The sequence below is a fragment of the Littorina saxatilis genome, linkage group LG1 (genome assembly GCF_037325665.1).
Source record: "Littorina saxatilis isolate snail1 linkage group LG1, US_GU_Lsax_2.0, whole genome shotgun sequence".
NCBI classification, from domain to species: domain Eukaryota; kingdom Metazoa; phylum Mollusca; class Gastropoda; order Littorinimorpha; family Littorinidae; genus Littorina; species Littorina saxatilis.
Window position 1 is genome coordinate 56,949,187 of NC_090245.1, and position 21,657 is coordinate 56,970,843.

The 21,657-nt window shown below is 39.6% G+C and overlaps 1 protein-coding gene and 1 long non-coding RNA gene across 2 annotated transcripts in view; both read left to right on the plus strand.

Moving 5' to 3' along the window:
- Positions 1 to 17,449, plus strand: part of LOC138974983 (palmitoyltransferase ZDHHC3-like) — a 22,440-nt gene extending 4,991 nt beyond the window's left edge. The window contains exons 4-8 of the mRNA XM_070347653.1: positions 866 to 990; positions 5,208 to 5,304; positions 5,827 to 5,908; positions 6,617 to 6,747; positions 14,337 to 17,449. Coding sequence (XP_070203754.1) covers positions 866 to 990; positions 5,208 to 5,304; positions 5,827 to 5,908; positions 6,617 to 6,747; positions 14,337 to 14,495 — 594 coding nt within the window. The 3' untranslated portion in view covers positions 14,496 to 17,449. The remainder of the gene's footprint in view (positions 1 to 865; positions 991 to 5,207; positions 5,305 to 5,826; positions 5,909 to 6,616; positions 6,748 to 14,336) is intronic.
- Positions 17,450 to 17,476: 27 nt separating this feature from the next.
- Positions 17,477 to 21,657, plus strand: part of LOC138975015 (uncharacterized) — a 4,561-nt gene continuing 380 nt past the window's right edge. The window contains exons 1-2 of the long non-coding RNA XR_011458471.1: positions 17,477 to 20,104; positions 20,865 to 21,657. The exon at positions 20,865 to 21,657 is cut by the window's right edge and continues 380 nt beyond it. This is a non-coding gene — a long non-coding RNA (uncharacterized lncRNA). The remainder of the gene's footprint in view (positions 20,105 to 20,864) is intronic.

The window sequence follows — 21,657 nt, forward strand, 5'->3', positions numbered from 1 at the left end:
TTCGAGAAGGTGAATGTACAGTCGAACCTGCCTTAACTACCACCTGCACACAAAGCCTTAACTTAGCTTTTTGCTATATATTTATTCACCTTTCCGTTGCGGCCACCTGTCTGTAACGACCGCTTTTGTTTGGTCCCTCAGGGGGCCTTTATAGACAGGTTCGACTGCATAATTGTTTGAATGTACACATTGAAATTAGTTGGTTGTAGCTATTATCAGACTTATTTCTTTTCTTTGTATAACTGTAGTTCAATCAATCAATCAATATGAGGCTTATATCGCACGTATTCCGTGGGTACAGTTCTAAGCGCAGGGATTTATTTATTTTTCTTATTTTTATTTTTATGCAATTTATATCGCGCACATATTCAAGGCGCAGGAATTTATTTATGCCGTGTGAGATGGAATTTTTTGTACACAATACATCACGCATTCACATCGGCCAGCAGATCGCAGCCATTTCGACGCATATCCTACTTTTCACGGCCTATTATTCCAAGTCACACGGGTATTTTGGTGGACATTTTTATCTATGCCTATACAATTTTGCCAGGAAAGACCCTTTTGTCAATCGTGGGATCTTTAACGTGCACACCCCAATGTAGTGTACACGAAGGGACCTCGGTTTTTCGTCTCATCCGAAAGACTAGCACTTGAACCCACCACCTAGGTTAGGAAAGGGGGGAGAAAATTGCTAACGCCCTGACCCAGGGTTGAACTCGCAACCTCTCACTTCCGAGCGCAAGTGCGTTACCACTCGGCCACCCAATCAGTTATCCCCCATTCCCCCAAAGTGGTGAAAGGTTTCATGAACTTGAAGCTGGAATGAAAGCCATCATGATGAAATGCATTGGTATGTTCACAGGGTGCGGTGCCCAAGGGGAACGCTACGCGAGACAACATCCTGAAGATGGGGCTTAGAGACGGGGAGGTGGTCTTCAAGTGTCCCAAATGTGTCAGCATCAAGCCCGAACGTGCTCACCACTGCAGGTAACTCCTCACCTTCTCCTACATTTAAAACAAAACAAAACAACAACAACGAATAGGATGTGAAGCGTCTGAAACAACAACAACAAAAATAACTACAAGTACAACACTGAAATAAAACAAACAGAAACCAGACCTGTTTACCAGTACGATTTGGGCGTATTTTGTACGCCAAATTATTATCGGTACGCAAATACGCGACACGCGCACAAAATACGCCTGAGAAAAAGTCTAGAATACGTTTTCCGGTGTTGGTGTGCTGATTACGGAATGGTACAACTGATACCGGTTTCGGTCGAAGGGAGATAAGCACGACAGCGAGTCTTCAGCTGTGGAAACCTTGTTCAGTTGTTGGCACGGGCGATCGTCTGGACAATCGTGGCAAAATGAAGCGGAAAAATGTGCCAGTTTCGGATGACTGTACCAAGTCTAAACAGCAGAAGCAGCAGATTTTCTTGGAGAAATATAAGAAAGAGCCAGGAATTGTGGAGTCTACTATGGGAAAAAGTCATGCACACTGCAAGTATTGTAAATCAGATTTCTCCGTTGCCCATGCTGGGAAATATGACATCGAACAAAAAACTCACCTGGACAAGGTTGCTGCAAAGAAATCCGCTGAAAGCTGCCAAGGAATTATGAAGTTCATTCCCGCAAAGCAAATCCTGCCAGAAGAAAAGGCTGTAGTCCGCGCTGAAGCAATGTTTTCTGAGATGATTGTAAAAATGAACTTGCCACTGTCAACCGCAGATGTTATTTCACGAACTTCATCTTTTCATTATCAATCTGTTTGGAAGACACTGGTTATAATGCTATAAACTGACAGGTAAATAAAATTGTTTTATTCCTGTTGTTTTGGAAGGAGTTAAATTCTGAAGGTGTTCACAAGACATGCTATTCTTACACACACACGTTTGCACCCACGCGTACATTTTCCCTAGCCCATATGGCTTTGCTTGCAAAATACACCAACTTTTTGAAAAATACACTCAACTTTTTGGGAAAGTTCTCTTGCCTCGGGTTTAGGGTAAACAGGTCTGAGAAACAGTTTCATTGCTACAGCTGTTTCATGACAGTGTCTGATATAATATCTCTGAAGAAATGCTTGAGTGTTTCCAGTGGCAGTGGCCATGACCTTGAAACACTTGATCATAGTAAAATCAAATTTTGATGAAGGGTTAAACAATAGATGATTAAAAAGGCTTCCATAGTTTGGAAGTTAGTTGTGAAAAGAAATGACTGGGAGAAGGGATGGAGGTTGAACTTAACAAAAAAGAAAAGCCTCTCCCTTGTGCAGTGGGAATAAAGCCAGAGAAAAGATGCAAGCACATACAGAGCCAGTGCTGCTGTCCCACAGGAAGCCTCTGTCAAGGCTTTGTCAGGAATAAGGGAGAAAACTCCGGAACCTAAGTCGGGAATGCAGGAGTTGTACACCTTACATTGTCAGTCTCTTGAGGAAAGCCTGAAAAGCCCCCCCTTCATGGAATTCAGCCAGTCTAAAATATCTGTAGAATTTTTGAAAGATATCATATAACACTGAAGCAACTTTGAACTATCAAACAAGTTCATATGGCTCTAAATATTTGTTGCAGATAGTTGTGTAAGAGAAAATACAGTGGATAAACTGAGTTTGTAAAGGTAAAGGTTTTGGTGAAATATACAGGATTGGAAAAGAGGTCAGCAGAGTCAGGTTCTACAGCAAAAAAAGAGTTGCTGAATCCAGTTTTAGAGCGCAAAAATATGCTTGCTGCTGACGCAAGCAGAGGGAACAAATTGTGCTACAACTGCACATTCTGCCATCATTTGGTATGTATGGCATCTCCATAGAGGGTAACTTATGTATTTTTTTTATGGCTTGGAAATCTTAAATGCCATTTATTCCCACATAGTAAAATTCTGTGCGGCTATTTAAGGGGGGATAATTTACACCATTTGAATGGACACGGATTTGATTGTCCACTGTACCGGATCGTTTGGGTTCGTTTCAGATTGTCGGCAAATTGGTGCTGGGGGCTAAGTCTGATTTATGCCCAGTTTATTGATTTTTTTGCAGGAGAGACTTACGTTTAGAGTCAAGCACGTTAATGTGTTAATCACACACCCAATTAAACTAATAGCCAGCCCCTCTTGTATGTCTGGGCGGAGTATTGATTGGCTCTTCCCGGGTCAAAGGTTGTATGCATAATTAGAGACCCCGTCTGGTTGGGCATCATGATCAAAGGTGTTTGTGTGGCCTGGGGGTGGGGAAATTTGTCTGTGGAATTATTCAGACAGCCCGTCAGAGTGGGTGCGGCTTATGATGAGGGAATTAGTGCAAAGTGTTATAAAGATGGGCGTTTCATGTTGAAGTTTTGCTCTTGAGGGTCTGTGCCTGACTGTTAACCTGATGCTTGACCTGGAAGTGTTCGCTATTTTTGGTTTTTGGCTCTGTGTCAACTTCTTATAAATACCATACCCTAAGCTATTGAATGAAGGATAGATGAAAGAACTTGATGTATAGAAAGAATAGGGAAGTAAGGCAATGACTGGGTAACAATCTTTTTGAAAACCTTTTCTGATTTTTTTAGTGCTGCTTACTTTCACATCCTTTTTTTAAAATTTTTATCTTAGGGCCTTGGCTGGTAGTGGGGTAATAGCACTGCTTTTCACTTTCTGCTGTTCTGCATGAAGCAAAGCTGTAAACAGTGTCCAGCATCATTTCATTGTTTTAATTCTCCATGTGTTACTGTTACTGTTAGGCCCATGAGAGATTTGGAGATGAGCAGAGAAAAGCAATAACTTTGAATAAGGGTTGAATTGGTGCAGGCCAAACAAACGTGATGCACTGTGCTGTCTTAATACTCGATGAACTTGGAATTGGCAGTTGCGACAGAAAGTTTTATAGTGACAGCAAACTTTTCTTCTCAAAACTAAATTCAGAAATGGAGTGTAATTCGTATATGAGAATTGTTCATTGTTGTAAATTCATTTCTCTAAAAGTTCAATGCATCAAAAATATTTCCTTCTGTCTCCACACAATTGTTAGTACTGTCTCCATTCCAACCCCCAGAAAAAGACTGTTATTATTGGGGTATCGATTTTGACATGTGAAGCCCTTAAAAAAAGAGGTTTTATGCATGCAAATTAGGGGCAAATTGGTTCTTTTCAGGCATAATGTAAATCATGGTTCGTACAATTATGTTATCATAAATCCCTATATCAAATTCCAACCTTTTGTCGCCCACCTGCCATTAGTCATTTGTAATCACATGTATAACCTAACCTATTTTGCAAACTGAATTTCTAAACAAAATTGCTTGTGGTGCTGTAGGATTTAAAAGTGTTCTGAATCATTATAGACCTTTCTCTTGTATAATGGTTCTTTACCAAAGGTGGAATTTGTATTTGCTTGGTCGTTATTTGTGTCTGAGAGTTCTTGAAAGAAGTGTCAGCAAATTGGACTGCAAGACTGAATGTGACTCCCGCAGTGGGGCACTGCGGTTATGAAATTAAAGGCCCCTCCTGTTTTTGGAACCGCAGGAGCTTTCTAGTTTGCTGTTAGGTAGATTTTTGGTTCCTCTTTCCTGTCATGCTCTCTTTTTCTTCATGAATTCTTTTCTTTTTTCTGCCTTCTTGCTCATTCACCTGTATTTTTTCCAAAAATCTCTTCTCTTGCCGCTTGTCTCGCGATTCATGTATAGTTTAATCTGTTAGTGTTCTGATGTAAGTCCAGCAGTAGATAGGTTAAGCCTATTTTAACATACTGGAAACTGGTAATCTTCCAGTAGGTATTAATTTAGTTTTACTAAAGCCTGCTGGGACACAAGTAATGGGTTAGTGCATTTGTAAACAGGAATCGCTTGACAAGTGGCCCCCTTCATCCCCCCCTTCCTCGTCCTGATATGGCTCTGCGTAGTCGGCTGGACGTTAAGCAACAAATAAACAAACAAACTGCATGTGACAAGTGTGTTTGATTGGCTTTGCCTGTGTTCTCAAAGTCGTCAAAACCACCTGAAACTTTGTGTCATGTACGGTACGTGTTTTTAAGTGGCACAAACCATAAGTAATCATAGCCGTACATAGTTAGTAGAACTGTGAATAGTAATGTTTTGAGTGTTGTATGTTTCAATACTTGTTCAGTTGTTTGCGATTCACTCGCTGTTTCTAATAGATCAGTTAATTGATTCAGTGTGAAAACTGCCAGCTCTCTCTATATCAGTTATGTGCTTTATCTTATGTTTCAGTGTTTGCCAGAGATGTATACGCAAAATGGATCATCACTGCCCCTGGGTGAACAATTGTGTTGGGGAAACCAATCAAAAATATTTTGTTCTTTTTACAGTAAGTACCGTTGTTTCTTACAAAAGTTATTTTTCCTGAGCGAAAGATGCAACAAAACTCAAAAGCTATGCACATAGCAAAAGCTCATTTTGAAAGCTCTTTGCAAACCCTTATTCATTTCTTTTGTACAGAAGTTACATAATTATGAGGTATATACTACAATATCAGAGTCTTGGCTGCTGGTGACAAAGGACAAACATATGAAACTAATTTGACTGTGGCTGTATGCATCATGCTTGAAGTTATTGTGATGTTTGTAAGTCTAGATACTACCTGCAGCTCTGAATCTTCACAAATGTCTTAATGGAATCTTACTTGTTGTGGTTGCTGCTTGTATCTTGTTATTGGTATAAGTGTCCTTAAAGAAGCTGAAGGATGTTTAAGCTGGCAGGAGTGCCGTAGATCTACTCATGCATGATTACTTCTCAAGATTCATATAAGAAGTCAATATGCTTTTATTATATATAATGTAAATGAAGCTTGTACAGCAGTGTAACATTGTGATTGTACGTTTCATTTCAGATGTACATATGTATCATATCATTCCATGCGCTGTACCTGGCTGTCACCCATTTTGTCACCTGCTTGGGGAAAGAGTGGAAAAGTAAGTACAGTTTTGTATGTTTGTGGGGAATATGGGAACACTATTGGTGTTTTTAATTTATATTCTGAGAACTGAATTTCAGCATAAGATTAGGATGGGGTGTCTTTGTAGGGAGGATATACGTGTGTGTAGAAAAGGCAATACTGTGTTTATGTAGACTTTATTCAATAGCAAATCTGTCGTTCTTGTGTTTTGTTCAGAGTTAGATTGGCAGCAATTTTAAAATGTTATCTTTTCATAGACGCATAGAGAATAGACAGATGAGAATGGTTGGACACTTAGTACTCTTTTTCTGACAGACATACGTACTCTGGTCCATTGAAAGAGAAATACAGAGAGTCCAAGGCTATAGAATAAATGGGCCTGGTTATACGTAAGCGTTTGAAATAGTAACAGTCTGTGTCATTAATAGTCTGTATTTTGTGAAACCTGTAAGGGAAAGAAGTTACGTTAGAACAGGTAGATAGTCTGTGAGTATTTTAAGCAGACAGAAAGCCTATTGAGAACTATTAAAACCAAATAGACCTACAGTTTCTGACTTCCATCTGAATGATTGCTGAGCTGTTTTATTTGTGTTTAGTTTGATGACTGTGATGACGCTAGCTAAGATTAGAAAGGGTACTAAGTGTAACAACCATTATCATCTGTCTATCCTCTGTGGGTCCATCAAAAATGCCTCTTTATAATTTGCGCTATTGATCTTTGCAGGTTGTTCAGGGTTTTCCCCTCCAGCGACCACAGTTTTCCTCATCTTTCTAATTTTTGAGGCGTTGCTGTTCGGCATTTTCACAGGAATCATGTTTGGCACTCAGGTTTCTGCCATCTGTTCTGATGAAACAGTAAGTTACAGGGATTTTTGTTTTATAGTTTGTTTGTGTGTTTAAAATTTTCAATTTTTTACATTTAGTCAAGTTTTGACTAAATGTTTTAACATAGAGGGAATCGAGACGAGGGTCGTGGTGTATGTGTGTGTGTGTGTGTGTGTGTCTGTGCGTGTGTGTGTGTAGAGCGATTCAGAGTAAACTACTGGACCGATCTTTATGAAATTTTACATGAGAGTTCCTGGGTATGATATCCCCAGACGTTTTTTTCATTTTTTCAATAAATGTATTTTATGACGTCATATCGGGCTTGAAAACAAGCTCTGAAAATTAAAAATATAAAAATTATGATTAAAATTAAATTTCCGATTGAAATTTTGGCCAAGCAATCTTCGACGAAGGCCGGACTTTGGTATTGCATTTCAGCTTGGAGGCTTACAAATTAATTAATGACTTTGGTCATTAACAATCTGAAAATTGTAATTAAAATTATTTTTTTTATAAAACGATCCAAAATTACTTTTATTTTATTCTTCATCATGTTCTGATTCCAAAAACATATAAATATGTTATATTCGGATTAAAAACAAGCTCTGAAAATTAAAAATATAAAAATTATGATTAAAGTTAAATTTCCGAAATCGTTTTAAAAACTATTTCATCTTATTCCTTGTCGGTCCCTGATTCCAAAAACATATAGATATGATATGGTTGGATTAAAAACACGCTCAGAAAGTTAAAACGAAGAGAGGTACAGTAAAGCGTGCTGTGAAGCACAGCGCAACCGCTACCACGCCAAACAGGCTCGTCACTTTCACTGCCTTTTGCACTAGTGGCGGACTACGTTCAGTTTCATTCTGTGAGTTCCACAGCTTGACTAAATGTAGTAATTTCGCCTTACGCGACTTGTTTTTTATTTGTGGTTGTGTTTTTACATTTAGTCAAGTTTTGACTAAATGTTTTAACATAGAGGGGGAATCGAGACGAGGGTCGTGGTGTATGTGTGTGTCTGTGCGTGTGTGTGTGTAGAGCGATTCAGAGTAAACTACTGGACCGATCTTTATGAAATTTTACATGAGAGTTCCTGGGTATGAAATCCCCAGACGTTTTTTTCATTTTTTCGATAAATGTCATTTATGACGTCATATCCGGCTTTTTGTAAAAGTTGAGACGGCACTGTCACACCTTCATTTTTCAATCAAATTGATTGAAATTTTGGCCAAGCAATCTTTGACGAAGGCCGGACTTCGATATTGCATTTCAGCATGGAGGCTTAAAAATTAATTAAATGACTTTGGTCATTAAAAATCTGAAAATTGTAATTAAAATTATTGTTTTATAAAACGATCCAAAATTACTTTTATTTTATTCTTCATCATGTTTTGATTCCAAAAACATATACATATTTTATATTCGGATTAAAAACAAGCTCTGAAAATTAAAAATATAAAAATTATGATTAAAATTAAATTTCCGAAATCGTTTTAAAAACAATTTCATCTTATTCTTTGTCGGTTCCTGATTCAAAAAACATATAGATATGATATGTTTGGATTAAAAACACGCTCAGAAAGTTAAAACGAAGAGAGGTACAGTAAAGCGTGCTATGCAGCACAGCGCAACCGCTACCGCGCTGAACAGGCTCATCACTTTCACTGCCTTTTGCACTAGCGGCAGACTACGGTCATTGTGAAAAAATGCAGTGCGTTCAGTTTCATTCTGTGAGTTCCACAGCTTGACTAAATGTAGTAATTTTGCCTTATGCGACTTGTTGATTTGTTCCTTTAGTTCTGTTTTGACCTATTGAATTCTTCTGTCCTGTTTGCATGAACTGCTGTTTTTCCAAAAAAAATGTTCTCTCACTTCCATGTATATTTCCTATTAGTTTTGCAGATATATATGAATATATATATATACCTGTATCTGTTTAGTGCGTCTCCCTGTGTATGCATGTGGGCATAGTTGTCATGCATGTGTGTGTATGTGTGTTTGTGTGTGTTTGTGTGTGCGAGCATGTCTGAGTGCTCATGGTTGTAAACATGTGTAATGTGCCTGCATTATATTCGAAAGGATTCCATAAAACTATTGGAAGAACATAAGTCTGTTATACTGGTGTCTGTGTGTTTTCTCCCACAAATATGTCTTCATGTGCATATAGTGTAAGGAAATGGAAAGAGAGGAGGAGGTAAGCATGTCTCTATGTACAGACATGTCTGTTTGAAGAGTACACAGTACTTTCAAACAGTTCCAATACCATCCTGCAAAAAACAAACAAAACAAAAACCCACCTCATCCATAACCTTCCACTCACAAACCCAGATCTCCAGAAATCCTCAGCAGAGATGAACGAGAACTAGGGGGTAGAAATGAAATTAGACCTATCCCTGTGTTTACCCACAATCCATCATAACACCGCAGGATGCGGCAGTCGGTGATCATGGAGCCATTTGTAAGGCGTTGATGTAACTGTAATGGACAAGGCAGTACACAAGGGTTGTGGCCCCTGCTGTCGTGCGGCACTGATTGACTTTGTTGTAATTGGCCACCGTCTCTCCTTATCTATTTTTTTCCTTGCTACTTGCTGTTGTATGGTGCTAATGCCAGACTGATGTTGGTCATGGGAATTCAGGTTGTGGGTGGGGATGCAATTAATTATATGATTTTTTTTTTGGAGGGGGGAGGGGGTGCCTGTGGAGGGGGTTGCTTGTTAGGAGGGGTGGGGAGTGAGGAAGGAAGGGGTGGGGCTCTGGAAAGCGGGGGATACAAGGGATGAATTGTTTGCATATGAAAGAGGGTATTTAACTTAATCTTGTCACAGTTTGAGAAAAATTAGTAGAAAAACAGAAACAACAACCAAAAAAACCATCAAGGCATCTACTGTGGAAAGCAGGAGATGAAAGAGATCATGCGTTAGGACATGTATGAATGACGGTTTTTAACTTTATGATGGCACAATTTGAAGAAAATTGTCAAAAACACAGCAACAATTAACAACCACAAACCCATCAAGGCATCTACTGCCCCCACTTTTCCACTGCTAAGTACGATTTAAACAGAAGTCAAGGAGATATCAGATATGCACATGCATTTAAATCACTAAGACTCACAGTCAGCAAATACAACAACATATGAATAGACAGACATGCACTCTATGCGTGTGTGAGTGCATGTGTGTTGCCAGGTACACACTTGCATGCACGCTTGCAAGCAGGCATGCAAGTAAGCACACACCCATACCAGCATTAGCACACACACATGAATGCACGCAAGCACACACAGACACACACACATGTACACACGCACGCACGCAAAGGAAAGAAAAAAATAGAGACGAGAGGCAGAAGGAGGGAGGGTGAGACAGGGAAAGAATTGGGAGCGAATCAAAAAGCTAAGAAAAACCAAAGCAGAAGATTGAAACGCATTGTGTTGGAAGCCTAGGAATTCCGCAGAAGCCTGGAGCAAAAACTTCACAGTCAGAAAGAGATGTAATGAACTCAGGCATGCCTGTCTGTTTCCGTTCCAATGCTTTGTTCATTTTCATTCACCTTTCCTGTCAAACTGATTGTCAAACTTTTCAGAGATGTGTCCCATTTTTGTCTTATGACATTTGTGATTCACTTTTTGCCCCCTTGTCAAATTGATTATATGATATTTTTTCCGAAAGAACTAAACAAATATTCATATTAATTCAGGGTTTTAGGTTAAAAAAAATGTGACTTTCCATGCTAAGCAAAAAATGGATGAGGCAATAGGTGCCAAAGTTTGAGGCAGATCCGAGTGCTGGTTTACATTTGCTGGAGATGGGAACACGCATGAAAAATTATCGATCACCGTCAGTGGTACTGAGTACACTACCCGTGGAGACTAACGGTCCTGGGCCTGTGCTTACTATCCTGTTCCGGCGCGCTGTGCTCGGTGAGTTGCGCTTTTGTGACCCGCAGCGAAGGAAGCACAGGCCAAGGTCAGTTTATCTCCACAGCTACTGTACGCATTACCAAGGACGATGATCGATACATTTTCTTGCGCGTTCCCATCTCCAACAAATGTAAACCAGCACTCGGATCTGCCTCAAACTTTGGCACCTATTGCCTCATCCATCTTTTGCTTAGCAGGCAAAGTCACGATTTTTTAACCTAAAATTACATAATTATGACGAGGTTACCTGAGTAAGTGAAGTCTAATTGTGGTTTTATCGACCACAATGTAGAGAGGAAAGGGATTACGTGAGATAGAACGCGGGAATACGTCACTGTTTAACGACGTGTAAATGGTGCAGAAAAAAGAGAAAGAGAGAGGAAAGGGATAGGGAGGGAAAACGGTTATCAGTATAACTCTGAAGACAACTTAGGGCGAGGCACGTAATCCCTTTCCTCTCTACATTGTGGTCGATAAAACCACAATTAGACTTCACTTACTCAGGTAAGCTCGTCATAATTATGTAATTTTATCTCCCACAATTCCGAGAGGAATGGGTCACGTGAGACTTTAAAGTCTGCAACATTTACACCCTAGCACTGTCGATGAATTGAAATACATATAAACCTACCCCAATTCTTCATGACAGAACAGCCTGTCCAAAACCCTGAATTAATATGAATATTTGTTTAGTTCTTTTGGAAAAGTTACGTAATACGACACACTAAGTATACACATTCGCAAAACGCAACACACATTTTGGTCAGCCTATTGGTCATAACTTCTGAACTTTCCAAAGCAAATCATTGAGAACTTGAGCAGATATGGCTCTTTGGGTGGAGGACCCCCTCAAAAATGGCCGCAAAGCGTGCCTTTTTGGGCCTCTGAAACGGTTGACACCTACCGCCTTTGACAAAAGGCTACATAAAGACTAGCAAAGTCAGGTGCATAAAACAAAATGTTCTGCACAGAAAATTGAATGGCCTTTCCAATGGTTGTCACAAGTGTTTGGTTTGTGCATATTCTGATTTTTTGCAGATTTTAAAATACGGGGCTATGGTTTTTTTCAGGTCGATTTTAGGGGTGACCTTGTTTGACAGGCTGTCAGGGGATGCCTATACAAAGTACCATCAATCGGACAAATGATATGTACAGCTGACATAATTACCTTTTCGAGCATATAAAGTTTAACTAAAATGAATTGCGTTTTAATGCTTTTCTTAGCGTGCGAAAATTGTTGCAATAATTTTTTGGCCAAGTTTAGATTACAGGATCTTTTACGTGCGCACTTGGTCTTGTGCTTGCACCAGCAGGTCTGCACAAAAGTTGACCTGGGAGATCGTAAAAATCTCCACCCTTAACCCACCAGGCAGCCGCGGCCGGGATTTGAACTCACGACCTTCCGATTAGGAGGTTGATGTCTTATCCACTATGCCACTGCGCATAATGTGATTTTTCTTAAATATAAAGAATAGTTTCAGTCATATAATATGCTGCAAAGTATTTATTGTATATATTTTTCATGGATTTTTGTACTTTCTCATTGTCCTCATGGGGTGTGTTGCTGAGACTGTAGATCTTGTTACAATGTGTGTATGAACTGAGTTCCTATGAAAATGTACAATGACAGTATTCAGTTAAGACTCTAAGAGAATCTCATATCAAACTTCATGAAGTGAGCGAAGGTGAGTTTCATGTGCACTCGCACAGCATAACTAAGAGGCACGTTCTGATCTGCATTGATTGAGTGTGAATCCTATTCACGTTGTCTTCGTGGTGTCCCGGGCTAGGATTACAAAAAAATGAAACAAGTCTGTCAGCGCTGACAAGCTTTTCCCCTCCTGTGTGCTGAAGCGTCCACATTGCTTGCTCATCTGCAAGAATATTCCCAACATGGAGATTAACTTGATTGGATTTGTATCTTCTCAGACAGAATCCGATTTGAGACTTTGAAGTCTGTGTCTGCATGAGAGAAAATTATTCACTCTCACAAGAGTCAGATTTAAAGGAACAAAAAATAAATTGGAGCAGGCGGGAGGGGCAGGAAAAGCTGCATGATGTAAATCAGCGCTGCAATGAGTGTCTTTTTTGTTTCTCTTATTCTTGATGTAGACAAAGAGAACATCTTGTCACTGATAAAAGGAATGAAGACCGAGTTGTGTTTGCAGCTTGGCAAGTCTAAGGCATTGCGGCACTCTTAGCACAGTGGTATTGTGATGAAAGCAGCCAAAGATAGCATGCTTTATTGCCAGCATCCCATGACAAAGGTGCTAGTTTATGTTACATTCAAAGGTCAATGACAACAGGTCAGAGGGCAGTGAAGTGGAGGGGGGGGGGGGGTCCAGGTTGAGGGAGCTAGGGGATGGAGATTGGGAATGCTCCTCAAATGGCAGATACTGCAGAATGGAGTGGTCATTTAATGTTGCTATCAGAACTTCATTACATTTTTCATTTTGATAAGACTAGCTTAAAATCATGCTATGAGTTTAAACTGTGAGAGTCAACTATTTTTAATGTTATGTGCATGTATCTGCATTTGAGTGATCAACCACACTAGAGAACAAATACAAATAAATGTCGCCTGGTGAACTAAATGCTAATTTGTTTTTACAATGTTGTTGAAACATTATTGGCCAATTAAATGCTGGTTTATGGGAGTTAGTAGAGACAGTGACAGACAGAAAGAGAGAGAGAGAAGCTCCAGGACAAAATGTACACTGACAAGCAGTGGAGGAAGAAGAAGAGCTCAGCTGGGGTAGAAGTGTGTGTGTGTGTGTGTGTGTGTAAGTGTGTGTATGTGTGTGTGCGTATGTATGTGTGTGTGCCAGAGAATGCTAGCTTCTTGCTTGTACTGTAGCAGCTACAGAGGAACTGCACATAAAAAGAATCATTGAAAGCCTTCAGATAGGATATGAGAACTAATGCAAGATATTAGTGCGTTCAGTTACTCCCAGGAAAACAAGATGTTTGGCTCAAGGTTTTTTTCACCTTTTTTGTTGAAACAGTAATTGAGTTATTTTTCTGGGGCAAAACAGAAAGATGGTAATCCCCCCAGCATGCGGGGTATTTTTTGGGCAAGAAATTAAATTGGGCAGAATTTTTCTGAGGATCCTACACTCTGATTTCAAATTGCATGTCAACAGTGCCAGGGGCGAACTTTGGGAAAAAAGAAAGCTTTAGGATAAGAACAGCTATAAGGACTAGTGGTGAGAGAAAGGGGAGGGGATGAGGTTAGAGTGTGGGGATCGGGAGCAGGGTTTTGTCAAAAATTAGGTTGCAAAGGAGGAGTAGGGTTGGGAGGGGGGGAGGGGTGTTGGAAGGTGTAAAGATTGGAAAGGGGCGGGAAGGATGAATGGGGGGGGGGGGGGGGGAGATTGGTGGTGAAATAGCAACTAGGACCAGAAGTAATAAATGCTGCATGGCATCAGATCAGAGTGTTTCCAAGTCCCAAGACTGTTGCTGGAAGTGGGGGATCTTTAAAGTGTGCATTGGTCTTTGTGCTTAGATTCTGCACCAAATGTTCTCTCTAGGATATATTCCCGCCATACCTGAGTTGAAACCCACACTGAACTGGTGACAAAGCCAGTACAGTACTACAGACTGCCCTACAGACCCGTCCTTGTTGTTTCTTCTTCTTTTACTTTTCTTATTATTGCACGAAGCATTACGAAATCATGATGGTGTATTTTCAGGGCATTGAACAGCTGAAGAGAGAGGCGGCTCGTTGGGAGAGGAAGTCGCGCTGGCGGAGCATGAAGGGCGTCTTTGGACAACCCTTTGGCTGGCACTGGTTCTCTCCCTTTGCAACACCAAAATTTGCATACATGGAGAACGATTTGCATACTGTATAAAGGTCTGAGTCTCAAAACTGCATAGATTAATATTTTACGGTCAGATACATCTATTTTAAATGACAACTGTGTTAGCTTGTTGTAGATTTGTATATGAGTTGTTCTTCAGTACTGGTGACAGAAAGGGGGAAAAGTGGTCAAAATTCAAATCTCTAGTTTTGTTTTTGAAATATTGCTTTTCATAAGGCCCCCCCAAAAAATAGGTCTGTTTACGGTAACATAGGCCCAAAAAATAGGGTCGGTAGGTTGGGATTTTTTTTTTTTTTTTTTCCAAAAAACCATATTTTTACGTTATTTTGCACAAAAAAACCGAAAGATTTTATTATTTTTTTTTCGCCAAATGCCAAAAAAAAGTCTAGGGTCGCGCGAAAAAAATAGGGTCGGTCGGGTTACCGTAAACAGACCTAATTTTTTTTGTGGCCTAAAGCAAAAATACTGTAGTATCTGTTGTACATAAGAAAAAATCACTGGTTCACATGGTTCCTACATAATATAACTTTTAAAGCTGGTTCTTGTGTGTCTGTGTGTATGTTTGTATGATGACGATAGGACCCGAAACGGCTGCACGGACTGAGACAGGAATTGCAGAGAATGTTCTTTGCCACTCGAGTCGTGTCATAAGGTACTTTTGGAATAGCAAATTTGAAAGGATTCTTCAAAAAACGGCGGAAAACATTATACATGTATACCCTGTGAGCTATCGAGGATCCTCCCCGTCTGGGCTGTCGAAACATGGTCTTGTTAAAAGACGTTTTCAAATGCGGTTAACGGGGAGATACACTCGAAGCACATTTAGCGAAGTTATGTTGCCAAATCATCAAAGATCAACATTTCACTACACGGATCGATGCACACAGTCGAAATAGATGTGACTTTCACACGACCGAAGACTACTTACTAGCAGACTAGCAGACGACAAGATCTAAATATTTAGAACAGTGAGAGCAATCCGTTGAAGAACAGTTACTCCGCTTATTCGTCTTCAGTTAAGCTTATTTCCCCTGCCATAAGTTTCCTTGCAGATCTGCAGTCGCGTAGTGAAATGAACTAGTGTCATCGGAAGATTCTTCTCAGTCAATGATCAAAGCACAGTAAGTTCTATGCTGACAAAAGTCACTTTCGGACAACACGACGATTGACTTAATTTATGAGCCCAAAGGTAACAATATCGACAAGAATGTACGCATTTGACATTAAATGAAACATTCATAGACAGTTTCCAACTCACCAGATCTGCCAAAGAGCCGTCATTTGTGAAAAAAACGATGATTTTAATCAGACAGGTATCGGAAACAAGTCTTGGTCACCTGCGTTATTCCTTCCGAGGCGACGTGACGGCGCCACATTTGTTTGTTTATGGCTGTTTATCGCGAAACAACACAGTTGAAATTTGTGTGTAAAATACCACAAATGTGTGGTGAATCAGTTCGTCATCTGCGTTTCGATGGTAATTCAGTCAGATTGGAGTTACTTTGAATCGAAGGCGAGGGTAACCTGCGTTATTTGTGGGACGGCGTGAACAAATTTGATTGCAATATTTTATACAGAAAGTAAATTTCAATGATTCTGGCTCAGACTTGTAGATCTGTTATGCAGTGTTTTGGTAGTGTATCTGCTTTTCTGCTATGAAGCTCATTTGGAGTGATACGCTGATCGAAGTGGGGTACCCTATGTGGGACATCAGCCGTATGCAGATTACGCCTCAGAACACTCGCATTTCACAAAGACAACAATAATTTGCAACATTTCAAGAACTGCATCAGTTTTATTAGATACTATTTCAACAAAAACAGCACAAACACGACTATTATCAACAACACAGAACGGGAGGTAAGTCTTCAAAGACGCACCAAGTGTGCGTTCCCATTTTTGGACGCCATTTTTGCTAGCATTTTCACAGTAAATCGTAATATTTCCATATCTATTGAATGATTTTGTTATTTTCTTTGATTGTGCCGATTCTCCTATCTCTCTCAGGCATGTACTGGGTGCTTTGTGACCAGTTTCTCCCCTAGACTGTATTGAAAAAATGCGTCCGTCTGAGCTGACCCCCACTTGTGACCAGTAGCAAAGAACAACTCATTATCTAATGTAGATTTGGGAAGAGATAAAAATTGTTCTTTTAATTTGGTGCACATATTTTACTTCTCATCTGTAGAGGCTTTTGAAATGATGTACTCTTTTGTTCGTGTTTCTTGTTTGGTCAACTTTCTTGCTTAAATTTGTGTATGTGTGTGTATGTGGTGGGGGGGGGGAGATAGCTGGGGAGAGAGAGAAAGAGAGAGAGAGAGAGATAGCTGGAGAGAGAGAGAGAGAGAGAGAGAGAGAGAGAGAGAGAGAGAGAGAGAGAGAGAGAGAGAGAGAGAGAGAGCCGTTGAGTGTTTATGTAAGAACACTATTACTTTGTTTGTCAATTTGTTTGTTTACTGTTTATTTTCTTGTTGTTCTCAATGCACTATTCAAAATTGCCTGTATGTATATTCAGCCAAGAGGGAACATATTTTCAACCAATAATACTATTTATGCAGAGAGTAGAAGTAGCCCTTTTTTTTTTTTTATTAGGTTTGTCTTTTATCTTAAAGTGAATATAATTTTAGCTATATTTAATGAACCAGTCAATTCATACAATGTATATCAACATGTTAGTGTTTTTGTTTTTTATGGATACATTATTTTTAAGGATAAAGAGCTGTATACTTAGATTTAATTGCTCAGGTAATGTGAGTGGCACAGTGGTTATAAGTTGCTGGGGTTTGTTATTCAGCTTGTTAGTGTTACTGATGGGAACCATGCAGCAATACATTTTTTATTGATATGAATAATGCTTAACACTGTTTAAAACATCTGTGACTGTTTTGCAGATTTTTAATACAATATAATTATGCAAGGTTTTGAAGTCTAGAAGCTGAAAGCTTTAAAAAAAAAAAGAAGAAGAGTTAGAACAGAGGGGAAAGCAGGGGGGGTGAGGGGAGGGGAGGGGAGGGGGGAAGTCAAACAGTATTGAACTTTGAAAGGTGCAAGACTGGGGGAACTGGATAGTATTTTTTCACATGCACAGAGTGTTTGTAAACTTAAGTTGATTTAGTGTACGCACTATATTTGTATTGGGAATAGTTATTGAAAGTGTATGAATTTTCATGTTGTATCCGAAGCCACTACCGCTGTTTAATGGCATTGTTTTTGACATAGAAAACAGGATATGAATGATATTTTTTTGCATTATGTAAATAACATTGTTCTTTGCTGTTAAATTACTGGTATTTGTATGTCCTTGTCAAGTTGAGGGCCCTCTTTGTCATTGTCAAAAAGCTGGTGTTATGCAACACTCACATTACATGTTCTTCCACCAGCCTTTGAATATTTTCTGAACTATTTTTGCTGATAATTTCTTCTTGTTTGGAGTGTTTTCAGGCTTGAGGATCAGTCCTCCTGATAAGAAATTAGCGAAAGAAGAAAGTTTTCGCCATTTAAACTGTCTAGCTAACATGTTTTCAGTGTCTTGGGGCAGGGATTATTGCAATTACAATTAGTTCCAGGAAAGGGTATATAAACAGTCAAAGGCTTTTGCTGTTCACAGACAGATTGTATTGAAAAAAAATTCATCTGTAAGACTGCCATGAATTGATCACAAATTGAACAATGTTAATCTGACAGTTTTGAAGTGGTGAGCAAGATGCTTATAAGTTAAGACAGAAAATTGTGAGGCTGGTCACAATTGGGCAAGTTCTCATCGGGTAAGCCTGGGCAGCTTTTGGGTGTCTTTTAACGGATACAAATTTGATAAATGGTGGCAGGATGTCCAAAATGTAAACAGCATATTGTTATGATGCTGTATGTGTATCAATTAATTAAGTAATGCTGTGACTATTCAGATATAGCAATGTTTAAGGATGTATAGGAAGGATTTAATGTTGCTTTGTGTATGTTTGCATGCAGGTTTGCATTCAGTGTTAGAAACGCCCTAGGGCGTAGTTGATCTTTTCAAAGTGTTGTGGATGTAATATTGCTCAAAAGAAGAAGAAAAATCACAGGAGGGTACAATAAATTGTGTGCTAAGAAAGGAAAGATCTCTCTGGTTGTTTTCTCTGATCTCTGTCTTTCTGTGAGAAAAAAAGGCTATATATTTGTTATGTGAGGAGGATTATTGGGGGGAGGCAGGGTGGATTGATGAGTTCCATGGGCTGAGTCCAGAAGTTTGGAATGTACAGAACGGGTTGAACCTCTGTGATTTGACTATTCAAATGTGTGTAACAGATGTGAATGAAGATTTGTTGCTGCTTTTTATGTGGTCTGCGATGGTCAATTTGAATTCTGTCGGTCCGTGCTTGAACATATCACTCATGTTACTCCAGGATGTTGAATGTCATGTATCATGTATGCAGATGTTTTAGTTTTAGAAATACTGTAGCATATTTTCTGAAGATTTCATCTTTGCTGTTAGCAGATTTCATCTTTGCTGTTAGCTAATTCACCCCCCGCGGGTTAGGGGGAAGAATTTACCCGATGCTCCCCAGCATGTCGTAAGAGGTGACTAACGGATTCTGTTTCTCTTTTTACCCTTGTTAAGTGTTTCTTGTATAGAATATAGTCAATTTTTGTAAAGATTTTAGTCAAGCAGTATGTAAGAAATGTTAAGTCCTTTAATTGTACTGGAAACTTGCATTCTCCCAGTAAGGTAATATATTGTACTACGTTGCAAGCCCCTGGAGCAAATTTTTGATTAGTGCTTTTGTGAACAAGAAACTATTGACAAGTGGCTCTATCCCATCTCCCCCCTTTCCCCGTCGCGATATAACCTTGAATGGTTGAAAACAACGTTAAACACCAAATAAAGAAAGAAAGAAATAACCTTCGTGGTTGAAAACGACATTAAACACCAAATAAAGAAAGTTAGCTAATTCACACGTTTGTAGGTATTAAGCAGTTCAGTCAGTCAACACTTCGGCAAAAGTTTGTAAAGCTAGGAAGATGTTTAAGGTCCTGGTCATTAATGTTGCAGATAGTTCGTTGGCATATATTTTGTCTTTCTTGGAATGACTTTGACACTTCCCAGAACTAAATGATCAACATTCAGCAAGTTAGACGAAACAAACAAAAGCCCACAATGAAATTCATTTCACCGACTTATTTTGTTTGGGACGATTTGGTAAATTACATGAATCTGTGTCGTTCTTTGTAAAAAATCTAATTGTACAGATGTTGCAACCAGCATCAGCTGACCTGATTCTTTGGCTGCAAAGAAAAGTTATTTTGTTTCTTGTTTTTCAAAAACTTTTAATGTGGAGTGGCATTTATTGCTACGCTGGTGAAGTGTGAGTGTGTGTCTGTCTGTGAAAATGTGTGGGTGTCTGTGTGATGTAATTGTTAGGAGCTTGGGTAGGCAAGGAAACCGTCTAATCAGACCTCTGAGTGGTTCTGCTTGGTTCTCTTGTGTGCTCTTAACTAATTAGGTCCATATACATGAGTCTTTCCCATCTGCCAACAGACCCTTGCTCTCTCTGTCCATTTCTACCAAGGAAATGTATTTGTTCTCTGAGAATACAATTTTATTTGTGCGACTTGTTAGCTATTTTTTTGTCAACCATAGTGCTGTCAAATTAGTTGGTACCGTACTTTCCGGGTGACAAGGCGCTTCGTTATCTAAGACGCACCCCCTTCTTTTTAAAAAAAATTGTAATCCAGTCACCCATTGGACGCAGGGGGCCGATAGGGCGCACCAAAATTGAAAAAGTATACGGTAATGAAAATAAGCCGGCGAGATCAAAGCCAGGTCCATTGTTTATAGACACGACCTTCTTCCCAGGGATCAATGACCCAGTTTTTGCCATGAGAGGTGGTTCCTGTCATATCTGAGAGAGGAAACACTTCCTGCTTCGGGGTCAGTGACCGGTCAGTGACCGAGTTTAACAGAGTCGAACTCTGTGTGTGCGGCGAGATCAAAGACATTGTGATAGCTGGGTGGCCTTGTTTATAGACACGACCTTCTTCCCAGGGGTCAATGACCCAGTTTTTGCCATGAGAGGTGGTTCCCCTGTCATATCTGAGAGAGGAAATACTTCCTGCACCGGGTCAGTGACCGGTCAGTGACCGAGTTTAACAGAGTGGAAATAATTATGTGTGCTCTGTGTGTGCGGCCAGATCAAAGGCAGGCATTGTGATAGCTGGGTGGCTTGAGAGCTCGAGGAAACTTGGCCAGGGCAGTACCTAGTAGCTGAAACATGCATTATCACAAGTTGTTTGACTGGTACTCAGGCGGTCTCTTTGATTTTTTTCGTATTTCATACACGGATTAGACGCTTCCTTATACAAGACGCAGGGGTCGAACTCGAGGAAAAAAGTCGCGCCTTATGACCCGGAAAGTACGGTAAGCAAAATGTCAGCTAGGGCTGTCAGCCTTTTTAGCTGAAATTTGCCACTAAAAACAATTTTTCCAACATGATCTTCGCAAAATTGCTCTGTAAATGTGGAAGCTATCAAAACCTGTATGTAATTAATGCATGTTGTATAGGTTTTGCTTTGATTTATTTTCCTTTCGTTTGTGTATACATGTAGTTGTGTTGTGGTTTCGTTGTCCTAGGTGTGTGCCAACACTCTTGCAAAATGACTACTGCTGAAGATTTCATTGTCAAGGATTTTGTTGGCACTATTTTGATGTTAAGATTCAGTGAATGAGAAAGAGAAGAACGACATGTACACACAACCACACACACACACAAACACACCAACCCCCCCCCCCCCCCCCACACACACACCTTTGCTTGCACTTGCACACTCTCTTTTGTCACTGCAATATAATGTAAGGCCCTAAGGGGAAACACATTTAGAGGTTGACAGCAAGAAAGGGAATTCTGACAACTGTCAGAATAAATAAACTAAATTTGTGCTCAGTTTGCCTTTTTTCACTCTTAAAAAAAAAAAAAAGAGGTGGAGCGAACAGCTATTTCAGCTGTTTTAGCAGAAAAAAATTCAGAAAAAAGCATATATATATGCTTACAAGCAAAATATTCTCTAATAGCTTTGTGTTCTGTAAGTTTCTATCGAGTGGTTTTTGTTTTTTTTAAGAAAAGAATACATTGTGTGTGTTTACCTGAATAACAACATTATGTCAATTTGTTGGTGTTCTTCATACTGTCCACATATAATTATGCTTCTTGGTTGATCA